At 41.3% G+C, this 16,214-nt stretch overlaps 1 protein-coding gene across 1 annotated transcript in view; it reads right to left on the bottom strand.

Moving 5' to 3' along the window:
* Positions 1 to 572: 572 nt before the first annotated feature.
* The window catches only part of plb1 (phospholipase B1), a 197,092-nt gene continuing 181,450 nt past the window's right edge, over positions 573 to 16,214 (bottom strand). The window contains exons 49-53 of the mRNA XM_048596672.1: positions 14,510 to 14,591; positions 13,834 to 13,938; positions 8,534 to 8,629; positions 4,152 to 4,226; positions 573 to 1,423 (exon numbers count right to left, since the gene is read on the bottom strand). Of these exons, the coding sequence (XP_048452629.1) occupies positions 1,235 to 1,423; positions 4,152 to 4,226; positions 8,534 to 8,629; positions 13,834 to 13,938; positions 14,510 to 14,591 (547 nt within the window). The 3' untranslated portion in view covers positions 573 to 1,234. The remainder of the gene's footprint in view (positions 1,424 to 4,151; positions 4,227 to 8,533; positions 8,630 to 13,833; positions 13,939 to 14,509; positions 14,592 to 16,214) is intronic.

Here is a 16,214-nt window from a genome sequence, read left to right as displayed (position 1 = left end):
GTGACAGATGAGAATGTTTTATTGATCTTAAAACCGTTCTACAAAATGCAGGAGTAAAAGCAGCACACTTCCACATTTCAGATACGTTGCAGTCTTTTGTGGTAGTCTTTGGTGGTCTTCAGAGCAAAACTCTGCTTTTTCCTTGGGCTGATGTAGAGGATTCCTGGTCTTTGTCTAATTAGATGAAGGCTTGCACCCACCCCCCAGATCTTCTCATAGCTGTCCCTCCCCACCTATCTCAATTTTAGGGCCAGCAATCTCTGGCTGAAAGGGTTTACACAGTGGATTGATACAACAATAACCATGAGCAGCTCCCCATAATGTCAACTTGATTGTTGTCCCCTTTCCCAACTCCATTTGAAGGTTAGGAGATAGTAGGAACTGCTGATGCTGGAGAATCTGAGATAACAAGGTGTAGAGATGGATGAACACAGCAGGCCAAGCAGCATCAGAGGAGCAGGAAAGCTGACATTTTGGGCCTAGACCCCTGAAACGTCAGCCTTCCTGTTCCTCTGATGCTGCTTGGCCTGCTGTGTTCATCCAGCTCTACACCTTGTTATCTCCACTTGAAGGTTAGTTTGCATTCCTTCTAAAAACAAAAACTTGCTGTTTTTTAAAAGATTGTATTAATAATAGGGTAGTGCAGCACCTGATAAATACTTGATATGAGTCATGACGTCTGTGATCCTTAAAACATCCCTACTATTTTTATATACTACAGATCTGTTTATATTTGCAGAAGGCTAGTTATTGCTGTAAAATTCAGGCTGCACAGTAAATACTAAATACAAAACACTGAAAGAATTTCAGTTTTAAAGCGGACCCTAATTTCCAACAAGTATCCAGCGGGTTCAGACATTTCTTGTCATCACAGGGAGTGAATCGAATTGGTTGAAATTTAGTTGTCAGATCGCTGAAGCTATCAGCACAATGCTCCTGGGTTTCTAAATGACTAGATAGAATGGTGGAATGCATAGAAAATGGTATAAAATCAAACTATAGAGAGTAATTTTCTACAAATTGAATGCAGGGCTTTTAGAAATATCCCAAGGAAACAGAATATCCTTTATTGTGAATAGGTAAATGAAACAGCCTTCTGTAATCTCAAATTGTCATTCTGCTTTTATATTTTCCCCATAAAAGGTCAATTGAACATTAAAAAAAACTCAGTAGCATTATGCCATTTGTACTTATTTCTGGTTTTTAATACACTCCAAATGCTAGGATTTCAGGTTTAAAATGACCAGGACCGGTGCTGCCCTAATATCACTGCAACCACTGCTGTTAGAACAACAAGCCAAACTCTTTGCTCTGCTGTGAGGCCTCCTTTAGCTGTAGTAGTCACTGCTATTGATGTAGGTTTTATCGATGGGTTTTCTGGTTTGACTGCACTGTTTCTATGTGTGAACAGATAAGGTGCATCCTAGAAAAAGTGTAAATAAAAATAAACTTTAATAACTTGATTAAATGACATTTGCATCTATATTTAAGTTACGGCTGCGTATGTTTGTAATATTGTACAATCCATTTCCTGATTAAAGTGACTGCAGATTAAAAGCTTCTGTTATACATAGAGCACACATTCTAGGCGTGAAATTAAAACAAATATGCAAATAAACATTTGCGTACTTAATATCTTGATTTGTCAGTTTAGAAAAATTGTAATGCACTTCACATACATGATATGTATATAATGCAATGACTTTAGGTGACCAAAAAAATAGATGAAGACAGAGCAGTAGCCATTGTCTACATGGATTTTAGCAAGGCCTTTAACAAGGTCCACATGGTAGACTGGTTAGTAAGGTTAGATCACATGGGATCCAGGGAGAGCTAGCCAATTGGATACAAAATTATTTGACAGTAGGAGACAGAGGGTGGTGGTAGAGGGTTGTTGTTCAGACTGGAGGCCTGTGACCAGCAGTGTGCTGCAAGGACTGGTGCTGGGTCCACTGTTGTTTGTCATTTATACAAAAGGCTTGGATGGGAATATAGGAGGCATGATCAGTAATTCTGTGGATGACACCAAAATTGATGGTATGGTGGACAGTAAAAAAGGTTATCTAGGTGTACAATGGGATCTTGACCAACTGGGTCAATGGGCCAAGGAATGGCAGATGGAATTTAAATGTGAGGTGTTACATTTTGGTAAGACAAACCAGGGCAGGACTTACACAGTTAATGGTAGGGCCCTGGGGAGTGTTGTCGAATAGAGACACCTAGGGGTGCAGGTACATAGTTCCTTGAAAGTGACATCACTGGTAAAGAGGATGGTGAAGAAGGCATTTGGCAAGCTTGCCTTCTTTGGTCAGAGCATTGGGTACAGGAATTGGGATGTCATGTTGCAGCTGTACTTTGGTTAGGCCACATTTGAAATACTGTCCTGCTGTAGGAAGGATATTATTAAATTGGAAGGAGTGCAAAAAAGATTTACAAGTATGTTACCGAGACTGAAGGGTTTGAGTTATTAGGAGAGATTGGATAGGCTGGGACTTTTTTCCTTGGAGCTTAGGATGCTGAAGGGTGACTTTTTAGAGGTTTATAAAATCATGAGGGATATAGATAGGTTGAATAGATGAGGTTTATTCCCCAGGTTAGGTGAATCCAAATCAGAGGGCATAGGTTGAAGGTGAGAAGAGAAAGATTTAAAGGGACCTGAGGGGCAACTTTTTTCACACAGAGGGTGATGCGTAGATGGAATGAGTTGCTAGAGGAAGTGGTAGAGATGGGTACAATGACAATTTTAAAAGACGTTTGGAAAGTACATGAATAGGAAGGGTTTAGCGGGATATGGGCCAAATGCAGGCAAATAGGGCTAGTTCAGTTTTGGAAACCTGGTCGGGATAAGCAAGTTGGGCTGAAGGGCCTGTTTCCATGCTGTATCATTCCATGACTGTTTGACTGTAATTGCATAAGAACTATTTGTATTGGAATCAGAGTTTCTATATCAAACACTCAGCGCTTTGTGAACAGTTGAAATGTTTTACAATGACTATTACAATTACGAATTATGGTGTTTTCAAAGGATATGCCAATCTTTCAGGAAAACATACTCATGCTAAAATTTTCAATGCTGCTTTAGAATAAAATCAATGTTTTATGGATTTTTTCATTAGAATGACACAGAGTATGCAGCAACGCAATAAGTGCATTTAAAGTTATGAAAGTGTACGGCAGGTTCCTAGAAGCTTTCATACAGATCAGGGATCCAGAATGAAGGGCCACAAAAATAAGATTAAAATGTAAGGGATTTAGAACAGAGAGCAGGATTGCTCGGACGAAGGTTCAAAATTAACAACGGACTATTTGAGCGAAAATTGCTTGTTTTTTTTGTCATAACTATTCTGTATTATGGCCACACCACTCTTATTAAAGTGATTTGGTTTAACTGGATAGAGTTGGAAGCCAGGGATAACAAAGCCTTGGCCACCTTTCGGACACCAGCTGTGTTCTCCACTCATTCAGCAAACTAATCAGTGGAGATGCATGAGAGCCCTCCCTCAAGATCTGTCACCCTTTAGAGAACCAATAGCTCAGCAGCGCCACTGGAAGTGGTGACAAATGATGGGACTACACCTGGAAGAGGTGGCTGCCACTGAAGGATGTAGCCCTCCCATCAAGCTAAATGGGGTCAGAAGTCATGAGAGTCACAGGCAAAAAGGCTTTGATGAGGGGTGGTGTCATTCCCACAGGGATGGCCATTACTGCCAGGGGATCTGCTGTAGATCACAGAGTGCTGTAGATCTAACGTGCTTTCCCCATGCCAAAGTGAGCTGCCAGGTTTCCTTTGGCATTCTTCCCAGATGGCAGAGGTAAAACTTCAATGACAGGTGGAAGAGGCCACTAACTGGCCACTTAATTGGCTCCATTGGCTTTTGGGTTGGAGGACTAGCATCCGCCTTGCCAACGATTCTTAAATAGTCTTGATGTCAAGGGAGCAATTGGCATTCCACCTCCACCTTTCTCCCATTATTTTACAACCCCTCCTCACCATTTTATACTCCTTCCCACACCCTTGGCTTCTAAGCCATACCTAAAACGTGGGTAAAAGCAGTCTTTTCTGTGAACTACTGGCAGTTGTGAACTGTTATGACACAAGGAGGAAGTGGTTTCCAACAGTTTAAGACACTATATAAAACTTCTTTACTTACAGAGTTAGGACACTTCAATTTGGTTCGGTCATAGGTAAAATTGATGTAATTTTGCTTGTATCCAGTTCGTTCCAGCTGCAGGAAATGGAATAAAAAATTCAATAAATAAAAACGTGTGTGTCTGACTGAGAATGAGGAGAGAGACTGGTGTGTAGGTTTTTTTAAAAATACATTAATGGGATGTTAGCATCACTGGCTGTGGGCCAACATTTATTGGCCATCCTTAACTGTGCTGGAGAAATTGAGCTGTCTATTTGAAGTAGTGCATCCCTCGGGGGTGTAGGGAGACCCATAGTGTTGTCAGGAGGAAGTTACAGGATTTTGACGTTGTTAAATTGAAGGATTTGTGATATAGTTCCAAGTACAGGATGGTGCATGGCTTGGAGGGGATCGTGCAAGTGCTGGTGACAACCACTGCCCTTGTCCTCACCATAGAACCCTACAGTGTTGAAGCAGGCCAGTCGGCCCATCAAGTCCACAACAACCTCTCCGGAGCATCCCAACCAGACCTAAACCCTACCCTATTCCCGTAACCCTGCATTTCCCATGCCTAATCCATCTAGCCTGCATGTCTTTGGACTGTGGGACGAAACCGGAGCACTTAGAGGAAACTCATGCAGACACAGGGAGAATGTGCAAACTCCACACAGACAGTCGCCCAAGGCTGGAATTGAATCTGGGTCCCTCATGCTGAGAGGTAGCAGTGCTAACCACTGAGCTTGCCCAAAGTGGTAGAGATTGTGGGTTTAGAAGGAGCTGTTGCAGCACCATTGGTGAATTTCTGCTTTCTGTTGATGGTACACATTGATTAGTGTTAAGCTTCTTGAGTGTTGTTGGAGCTGCATTCATTCAGGCAAATGAAAAGTATTCTATCACACTACTTTCAAGTGTCATCTAGATGGTGGGCAGGCTTTGCGGAAACAGGTCATGAGTTATTCACTGCAGAAACCCTACCCTCTGACCTGCTTTTGTAGCCACAGAATGCCGGTTTCAGGTCATTGACAACTCCATTGTGAAAAAAAAGCATCAGCATAGGTTTATGTTTATTACCAGGTAAACAAGTGTTCCCCCACCGCCCCCACCCCCGAAAACAGCCAGCATAGTCCATTTGCTGACGCTTGTAAAATCTAAGAAAATTAATAGCCTGAGGGCTCCATTAGTGGAACATGAAAATATAGCTCATAATTATTTTCTTGAAAAATATAATTTTACTCTAAATAACCTTTCTAGATGGTATAATCATAAGATCATAGAAGTAGAAATAGGCCATTCAGCCTATTGAGTCTGTTCTGCTATTCAAAGAGATGATGACCGATCTAAAAATCCTCAACGTCATTTTCCTGCCTTTTCCCATAATCCTTGATTGCCTTACTGATTATAAGTATGTTTATCTCAACCATGACTGTAATTAGTAACTCAGCCTCAACAGCCATCTGCAGTAAAGAATTCCACAGACTCATTACCCTCAGAGAACAAATTCCTCCTCATCTCTGGTTTAAACATGCAGTCCCTTATTCTGAGATAGACAAACAGGCTGCCTGGCTTGCTGTGTTTTTCCATCCTCCTGTTTGTCTACCTTGGATTCCAGCATCTGCAGTTTTTTTTGTCTTTAACCTTATTCTGAGATGATGCCCTCTTCTCCTAGACTATCCCACAAGGGGGAAAAAATCCTTTCTGTATCTGCTCTATCAATCCTCTAAGAATCTTGTGTGTTTGAATGAGGTCACCTCTCATTCTACTCAATTCTAATGAGTACAGGCCCAACCTACTCAACGTCTCCTCATAAGACAGTCCCTCTGTATGTGGCATCAGTCTAGTGAACCTTCTCTGCCTCCAACATCAGAATATCTTTCCTTAGATAAGTGGCCCAAAACTGCTCACAGTATTCCAGCTATGGTTTGACTAATGCCTTGTACAGTACTAGCAGATTTGCTTTATATATTTTTATACTCAATTCCCTTTGAAATGAAAACTAACATTCCATTTTCCTTCTCAATTATGTACTGAACCTGGACGCTGGCTTTTTGTGAGTTATGCACAAGGACTCCCAAACCCTTCTGTGTGGTAGCTCTCTGCATTCTTTCTCCAATTAAATAATATTCAGCTCCTCTATTCTTCCTGCCAAAGTGCAAAACCAGACATTTCTCCACGGTATTTTCCATTTGTAAAGGTTTTGTCCACTCCCTTAACCCGTCTATATCCCTCTGTAGTCTCTGCGTGATCGTCATCACTTACCTTCCCACCATTTTGTGTCATCTGCAAACTTGGGGTTAATACAATCACTTTCCTCATCCAAGTCATTGATATATAGTATAAATAATTGTGACACCAGCATTGATTCCTGTGGTACTCCATGAGTTACAGATTACCATCCTGAAAATGTCCCCCTTACCCCAACTCTCCATCTTTTATTAGTTAGCCAATGCTCTATCCATGCTAATATAGTACCTCTAACACCAGGGTCTCTTATCTCAATAAGTAGACTAAAGTGTGGCCCCTTCTGAAAATCCAAATATATTACATCCACTGTTTTTCCTCTATCTATTCTACTTGTTACCTCCTCAAAGAATTCTAGTAAATTTGTCAGGTGTGATTTCCGCTTCATGCCAACTCTGTTTAATCTTATTATGTCTTTTTAAATGCTCTGTTATTACATCCAGTATAGTGGCCTGCAATGTTTTCCCAATGACAGATACTGACTGTCTCCTTCCTTTTTTGGCTAAGTGTGTTACATTAATAGTTTTTTGATCTTCTGGGACTTTTCCAGAATGTAAAGATTCTTGGGAAGTTACTACCAGTGCATCCACTGTCTCTGTAGCTACTTCTTTTACTATCCTAGGATATATCCCATCACATTCAGGGGACTATCAGCCTTTAGCCCAATTAGTTTCCCCTGATACATTTTCTCTAGTGATAGTTATTGCATTTAGTTCATCTCCCCATTTTGCTCCTTGTTTATTTAATATTTTTGGAATGTTATTAACGTCCTCTACTGTGAAGACTGATGCAAAGTATTCAACTCCTCTGCCATTTTCCAGCCTCATTCTCTAAGGAGCCATTGTTCATTTTGGCTTCTCATTTTCTTTCTTTTATACATAAAGAAGCTTTTATATCATTAATTACTAGATTAGCCTCAAAGTTTATTTTCTTCCTCTTTATAAATGATGGGAAAAATCTCCTCACTCAAAATATATTTTTCCGTTGGTCATGCCATGTCCAAACTGAAGTATCAAAATTACCGAATTAAAAATATTACAAAATTTTACAGCAAAGGAAAAGGGCATTCAGGCCAACTGGTCTGTGCAACTGTTTATGCTTCACACGAGCCTTCGTCAACCTCTTTTTATGTAACCCTAACAATGTATGCTATTCCTTCCTACCTGATGTGTTTATATTTAAAATGTGTCTATACTCAACTCAACTACTCCATGCGACAGGGAGCCCATATTCTAACCAGTAGTTAGATTAAGATGTTACTTCTAAATCTCCTATTGTTTATATTAGTGCTAATATTAAATAATGGCTCCTAATTCTGGTCTCTCCTACAAGTAGAAACACGTGTTACCAAGCACATTCATAAAATTGAAGACTTCTATCAGGTCACCCCTCAGTCTTCCCTTATCTAGGCAAAAGAGGGTCAGTCTGCTCAATCTTTCCTTATATGTATGGCCCCTCAGTTCTGGTAGCATTCTAGCAAATTGCTTGCACCCTTTCCAGTGCTTTAATAATATGGAAACAAGGCCAGTTCATTTGTACTTTCATGGGATGTGGGCATCATTAGCAAGGTCAACATTTGTTGCCATAGTTCTAGTCTCTCACAACTGGTGGTGGTTTCACCCGAGGGTCACCTCAAGGAGAGACATTGAGAAGGAAGGGCCTTCATGATAACCTCAGCCAGTGCAGGAATTGAACCCTCAGTGTTGGCATCATTCTGCATCGCAGACCAGATGCCCAGCTGACTGAGCTAACTGATCCTTTGGTGGCAATCCCCAACTGCCTGGAACTGAGTGGCTTTCTCCAGTTCTCAAGTGTCTAACATTATTTAGTTTGACAGAACTTGTCTGCTTTTCTACTCTATCCCTCTTGAAGTGTACACTAATGAGCTTTAGGTTGCTCTGACAACAATTTTTGGCATCTTAGTCCATGCATAACCATTTTTGCTGCCTGAAAGGGAGAGAAATTGAATCTCTATTTTTACATGCACTTCTGGAAAAAATGCTGGGCTTTCATTTTCATTGGTGACATCTCAGTCAGCAGTAGGTGACCAAGAAGCAGTGAAAATTGTGGTCATTTTTGATAGACTGAATCAGATACTGGAACAAAGTTCAAGTCGCCACCACTGAATAACTGGCTTAATGAGATTGTTAAGAAGAAAGCAGTACCATATTGTTCCACAAGCCAATGGCCATCTCGGCTTGTCCTCGTTCACTTAAATGGAAGCAATCGACCGAAAAGAAGCTCATGTCTGGCTGGCCAGTCTGGAAAAACAGAGGACATTGTTCAAAACAAAGTAGTTTTCTGCTGAACTAAAAATATATGATGTATCTCATTGGCGAGGAGGTGGGCACCAGAGCGGTAGGTCAACACGTGGAGTGTTTGAAGAGAAGAAAGGGGCTGAGTCAGGTAAGTTTAATAGAAAAACAGGCAGGACCAAGTTAATGAACACTGCAGTATGAGCGGTCTGAAAAGTATTTATTTTAATGAAATGAGTAACAGGTAAGGCAGATGAGCCGAGAGCCTGGATTGGTACATAGAACTACAAAGTGGTAGCCATTACAGAACTTTGGTTGAGAGAAGGGTGGGACTGTCAGCATAATGTTTTGGGTTTAGATGCTTCTGTGTTATAGAGAGGGATGTCAATGGGATGGGGAAGTTACTGATTAAGGAAAATGTTACAGTTGTACTGAGAGAGACGTCTAGGTCTCATTCAGCAAAGCCTTGTGGGTAGAACTTAGAAATAAGAAAGATGCAATCACTATGATGGGGTTATACTGTAAGCTTGCCAATAGCCAGCGGGAAAGAGAGTAACAGATATGTAAGCAGATCATGGAAAGATGTAAGAACGACAGCATTGTTGTAGTCGGTGATTTTAATTTCTCTAGTTTTCACTGAGACTCCATTAGTGCAAAGGGCTTAGATGGGGATAGAATTTGTTCGATGCAATTGGGAGGGCTTCTTCGAACAATATATAGATAGTCCAACTATCCTGAATAGACCACATATTGGGGCATGAGCTTGGCCAGGTGATCGAAGTTTCAGTAAGCGAGCGTTTTGGGATCAGTGATCAAAATTCCGTAAATTTTAAGATAGTGACGGGAATGGATAACACTGATTCTCAGGTGAAAGTGCAAAACTGGCGGAAGACTAATTACAACAGTATTTAGGTAGAAACTGGTAAAATTGGATCGGGGTGGCTGTTTGAAGGTAATTCTGCATCTAATGTGTTGGAGTATTCTAAAAGCCAGTTGACCAGAGTTCAGGATCAGTATGTTCCTGTGAGGAGGAAAGATAAGGATTCTAAGGTTCAGAAAGTTTGGATGACAAGAGGTATTAACAGGTTAGTCAAAAAGATAAAGGAAGTATATATAAGGTTTCAGAAACTGAAATCAAACAAGGCCTTTGAGGTGTATAAAGGAAGAAGAAAAGAAGTTGAAAAGAAATTAGGAGGTCTGGGAGGGGCCATGAACTGTCCTAGGCAAATAGGATTAAGGATAATCTCATGGTATTTTATACATATATTAGGAGCAAGAGGGTACTTGGGAAAGTGTGCGTCCACTCAAGGACAAAGGAGGGAATTTATATGTGGAGCCAAGAAAGTGGGTGACGTCCTTAATGAGTACTTTTCATTGGTATTCATCAAGGAGAAAGTACCGGATGATGGTAAATTTAGAGAGAGGTTTGTTGATACGCTGGGGCATGTCAATATTAAGAAGGAGGTGGTATTGGTTGTCTTGAAAAACATTAACGTAGATAAGCTCCCAGGGCATGATGGGCCTTAACAGAGATCTTTGTATCATCTTTAGCCACAGGTGAAGTCCAAGAAGGGCAACAGGGATAATGCAGGAAATTATAGGCTGGATGGCCATACTTTTTTTTATTCATTCACAGGATGAGGGCGTTGCTGGCTAGGCAGCATTTATTGCCCATCCCTAATTGCCCAGAGGACAGTTGAGAGTCAACCACATTGCTGTGGGTCTGGAGTCGTATGTAGGCCAGACCAGGTAAGGATGGCAGTTTCCTCCCCTAAAGGGCATTAGTGAACCAGGTTGGTTTTTCTGACAATTGGCAATGGATTCATGGTCATCATTAGGCTCTTAATTCCAGATATTTATTGGATTCAAATTCCACCACATGCCATGGTGGGATTGGAACCTGGGTCTTTGGATTAACAGTCTAGCAATAATACCACTAGGCCATCCCCTCCCCGCTAGGGAAACTCTTAGAGAAGATTGTTAGGTGGGATTTACTTGTCCTTAGAGAAGAATGAACTTATTATGGATAGTCAGCATGGCTTTATGCAGGGTGGTTTTGTTGCACAAACTTGATTAAGTTTTTCAAGGAAATGACAATGATGATTGATGAAGGTAAGGCAGTGGATGTTGTCTAAATAGACATTACTAAAGCATTTGACAAGGTGCCTCATGGTAGGCTGGTCCTGGAGACCAAATCGCTTGGAATCCACAGTGAATTGGCAAGTTGGACACAAAATTAGCTCCGCCATAGAGGACAGAAGATAGTTGTGGAGGGATGTTTTTCTAACTGGAGATCTGTGACCAGTGTGACCAAGGATCATTGCTTGCATCTCTGCTGTTTGTAATATATATAAATGATTTGGATGAAAATGTAGGTAGTCTGATTAGTAAATTTGCAGATGCCACGCAGACTCGTAGAGTTGTGGATGGTGAGGAAGGATATTAAAGGATGCAGCAGGATATAGATCAGCTGGAAAGTTGGGCGGAGAAATGGCAGATGGAGTTTAACCCAGAAGAGAGTGAGATAATGCATTTTAGGAGGTCAAATGGAACAGTAAAGCAGTATACTGTAAATGGACAGATCCTTAGGAGCATTGACATACAGAGGGATCTTGGGGTCCAAGTCCACAGCTCCCTGAAAGTAGCAACACAGTGAAAAAAGTGGTAAAGAAGGCATATGGCATGCTTGCCTTCATCTGTAGAGGCATTGAGTTTAAAAGTTGGCAAGTCATGTTGCACCAAGGTGCAGGGCTGGATGAACACAGCAGGCCAAGCAGCATCATAGGAGCAGAAAGGCTGACGCTTCGGGCCAAGACCCTTCATCAGAAATGGGGGAGGGGAAGAGGGTTCTGAAATAAATAGGGAGAGAGTGGGAGGTGGGAAGGCTTGAATGTGGATTGTAGTCCATTGGGGATGATCTGGTTCCGTAGGCAGGTGCTAAGAAAGGTGATGTGGCTGTAGTACCTGGTTTGCTTCAGGACATGGTCGAGCAGTTTCAGGGCCGAAGAGATTACGAGAGAGTTGCAGTGGGAGAGAGATCCCCTGAGGTTTGTTCGGAGGGAGGAGGGTAACTTCTTCAGGCTACACATCCTTAGAAGATGCTTCGCAGTGGGGTTAAAATTGAATCAGAGATAGTAGGAACTGCAGATGCTGGAGAATCCGAGACAACAAGGTGCAGGGCTGGATGAACACAGCAGGCCAAGCAGCATCATAGGAGCAGAAAGGCTGATGTTTCGGGCCTAGACCCTTCATCAGAAACAGGGGAGGGGAAGGGGGTTCTGAACTAAATAGGGAGAGAGTGGGAGGCGGATAGAAGATGCATCTTATATCCGCCTCCCACTCTCGCCATATACTAACAGGCATAAGCTTAAGGTGTGAGGAGGTAAAGTTTACATTTTTACACAGAGGGTGGTAAGTGTCTGGAATGCACTAGCAATGTTTAAGAGTGATAGAATCATAGCGTCATACAGCACAGAAACAGAGCCTTTGATCCAACTTGCCTGCACTGATCAGACATCCCAGTGTGATCTAGTCCCATTTGCCAGCATTTGCCCCATATCCCTCTAAACCCTTCCTATTCATATACCCATCCAGGTGCCTTTTAAATGTTGTAATTATACCCACCTCTACCACTTCCTCAGGCAGCTTGTTCCATCTCATGCACCACCCTCTGTGTGAAGAAGTTACCCCTCATGTTTTTAAGTCATTCCCCTCTCACCTTAAACCTATGCCCTCTAGTTTGGGACTCCCCCACCCTAGAAAAAAAGAACTTGGCTATTCAGGCTAAGAGGCATTTGGACAGACAGATGAACAGGCAGGGAGTAGAGGGATACAGATCAAGTTCAGGTGGATGGGATTACTTTAGAATAGCATCATGGTCGGCAGAAGCATCATCGTGGGCTGAAGGGCCTGTTCCTGTGCTGTACTGGCTAGGTTCTATAACAAAGTATAAATAGCAGATAATTTATACGGTTTTTTCCAACTTCACAAGCAACTGTCAAGAACACTAACATTAGTTCACCAGCAACAGAAACAGTTGCTAACGGTAAGAGACTTACTGATTAGGTTTCAGATAGCATGACTGTAGTCCAGAGCATAATATACCACCTTGCTAGTGATGGAATGTCAAACATTAAAGAATATTCCAACCCATTTCTGGTTTTAGTTTATGTTGGTTAGCAGAGTTCTTAATTATTTTTAAAATGGAACTAAACAGTAGCATAAAAAAGATTCATACCCATATCGACGCACCACTCGTCCCTTTTTGTTACTTCATCAGAAATACAGAGATCGTTCTCCTTTATGAAGGAGAGAACATTTGGAGCCACAACCTCTGCCCTGTTCTCTCTTTTGCCTAAAGTTGAACAGGAATAATTTCTAAGGACGGAATCAGGCATATCTATGTCCTGGTGTAAATTCTGATCTTTTTGGTCACTGTTGAAGAATTTATAAAAGGTATGAAAGGGTTGTAGATTTTAGGGGTCCCATCTACTGATCTCCTGAACACTGTCAGGCAGTCCTGGATCAATCTATTTAAAAACTGCTGAGAAATATACATCTACCAATTTGCTGTCTCCAGGTCATTGTAGGCGAAATGGTTGAAAAAACAAGCTGCTGTCGGTCACATCCCATATTGTACCAGCAGCTCTTTTGCAAAGTGAGTAGAAGCATATGATACTAAATAATTAATTCCATGAACAATGACTTCCTGGGATTGTTCTGATATTTTCTAATTAACCTGTTATGAAAAGTTATTGCACACCTCTGGTGTACGAGGGACTTGAACCCAGGCCTCTTGGCTCAGAGGTATGTACACCACCATGTAAGCCCATAAAAACTGATGGGGTTATGTCACCATAACCTTTGCCCTGGGTAATCTCAAACTGCCAACCTTCTGGTTATCAGCCACACACACTGACCAACTGCGCCACAAAGAGTTGGAATGAAGCAATGCAGTTGGCCATGAAAGAAAAGGAAAGGATTTGCACTTCAGTGGAGTCTGTAATGACCTTAAGATGCCCCAAAATCCATTACAGCCGACGAAATGCTTTCGAAGAGTAGACCCTGTTGCAATGTAGGTATGCTTTACGCAGGAACTTGAGCATAATGTAAAACCTGCACCCAGACTGGCACAGTGATCTATGACTTTTGTCAAAATTCACACCTCCAGGCCAAAGTACTAAAATAAAACCAAAAAAAATTAAACTTACACTGTTTAATGGAACAATTGCGTTTGTAAAATAGGGCTGCAACACAACGGTGAACTCCTCATTCGTGTCATATTTTCCACTATAAATTAATGCAGTCAGTTTGCTCTGAATAAAGAAAATAAATGGTAGTTCACATTATTTGGCAAAGGAATAATTGATGCGGCCCTTCTATTATCACTTGAGTAAAAATAATTGAAAGAATATTAGACTGAGGATATTTCCAACTTCAATCCAGACACCACCTCATTATTTCCCAGAGGCAATAACTGTAGTTGAATCAGCTGAATGCTAACCTCCCTTTTTAATTTTTAACATAGAAATAAGCTATTTTGCCCCATCTGTCCCTGTGATGTCCTGATACAATCAGAGTTCCCAAGTCAGAAATTGAGAGTGATGTCTTTCTAGCTATAGTAGTTGATATTTGGAACAGACAGTGTGAGCATTTTACTGTCAAAGCATTATGTGTCCTTTGGAGATTCTAGAACTGGTGAAGAAATACACAAAATTCTAATTAAACACTTTACGTTTCAAAAAATAGTTCAAATCAAAGATCAGTGGATTACTTAGCAGCAAATATATCAACATCCACATTGCAAGTCTACAAAGATTGATAAAGAAAACATTAAATAAGCAGCTTATGCTACTAATTTAAACATTACCAAAGGCGTGCACATACCTGATAGTCTCTGTTAACTCTTATCATCTCATGTAACTCAGGAGAATTTTCTCTTGGATTTAAAAAGCAAGGACAAATGTCTCTGTGTAGAAAAACAAATATAAATATTTTTTGGAAAAGTCTAGAGAGTCATAGAGTCATACAACATGAAAGCAGACTCTTCAGCCCAACTCGTCCATGCCGACGTGGTTTCCTAAACTTAAATAGTCCTATCGGCTTGTGTTTGGCCCATGTCCCTCCAAATCTTTCCAATCGTACCTGTCCAAATGTCTTTTAACTGTTGTAGTTGTACCAACCTCCACCACTTCCTCTGGCAGCTTGTTCCATACATGCACCACTGTCTGTGTGAAAACGTTACCCCTCAGGTTCCTTTTAAATCTTTCCCCTCTCACCTTTTAAACCTACGCCCTCTAGTTTTAAATTCCCCCACCGTAGGGAAAAGACCTTTGCTATTCACCTTATCTTTTCCCCACATGATTTTATAAACCTCTATAAGGTCACCCCACAGCCTGCTATGCTTCAGGGAAAATGCCCCAGCCTATCCGGCCTCTCATTATTCAAACTCTCCAGTCTCGGTAGCATCATTGCAATTTTGTTTGTACTCTTTCCAGTTTAATATAACATCCTTCCTATTGAAGGGTGACCAGAATTGTTTGCAGTACTCCAAATGAGGCCTTACCAATGTCTTATACAGCTGTAAAATGATATCCCAACTCCTGTACCCAGTGTCCTGACTGATGAGGGCAAGCATGCCAACACCTTCTTCACCACCCTGTCTACCAGTGATGCCACTTTCAAGGAACTATATACCTGCACCCTTAGGTCTCTTCGTTCAACAACACTCCTTAGGGCCCTCCCATTAACTGTCTAAGCCCTGCCCTGTATGTCTTACCGAAATGCAATACCCCGTATTTATCTGAATTAAACTCCACCTGCCATTCCTTGACCCACTGGCCCAGTTGATCAATATCATGTTGTACACTTAGATAATCTTCTTCCCTGTCTGCTATACCACCAATTTTGGTGTCATCTGCAAACTTACCAACCATGCTTCCTATATTCTCATCCAAATCATTTATATAAATGACGAACAACAGCACCGATCCTTGCGGAACACTGCTGGTCACAAGCATCCAGTCTGAACAAGAACTTTCTATCATCACCCTCTGTCTCCTACCTTCAAACCAATTTTGAATCCAGTTGGCTAGCTCCTCCTGGATTCTATGTGAACTAATTTTACTAACCAGTCTACCATGCGAACCTTGTCAAAAGCCTTGTCGAAGAGCTCCAATACTGCTGGTGAGGGAATGAGAGAAGTTTTCAAACCTCGTCTACTGTAATGTATCAAAGTTGTATAATCTATTCTTAAAGCTCAGGGCATTATGCTAACATTTCTACTGACCTCAAATCTCCAACTCACTGCAAGGAATGGCATCCAGTCAAAATGAAGTGCTGTGACTGTTGATATTCACATCAACTATAAATGTGTTCAGAATGCAATGAACTAATTGAGCAGCGTGGGAGCAAGCTGATAACGTTCAAGAAGAAGGAATATGGTTCATCAAAGGGTTACTATCAAGTATGGAATCTTGTTCAGCTCTACAGGATACAGTTTCTCTCAATCTTTGCTTCTCTCCCATTCTGAATTCATGTTAAACTCCGAGACAACAAGGTGCAGGGCTGGATGAACACAGCAGGCCAAGCA

This window comes from Rhincodon typus, chromosome 5, assembly GCF_021869965.1.
Source record: "Rhincodon typus isolate 14 chromosome 5, sRhiTyp1.1, whole genome shotgun sequence".
Taxonomy (NCBI): domain Eukaryota; kingdom Metazoa; phylum Chordata; class Chondrichthyes; order Orectolobiformes; family Rhincodontidae; genus Rhincodon; species Rhincodon typus.
This window is presented reverse-complemented; position numbering and strand designations above follow the sequence as displayed.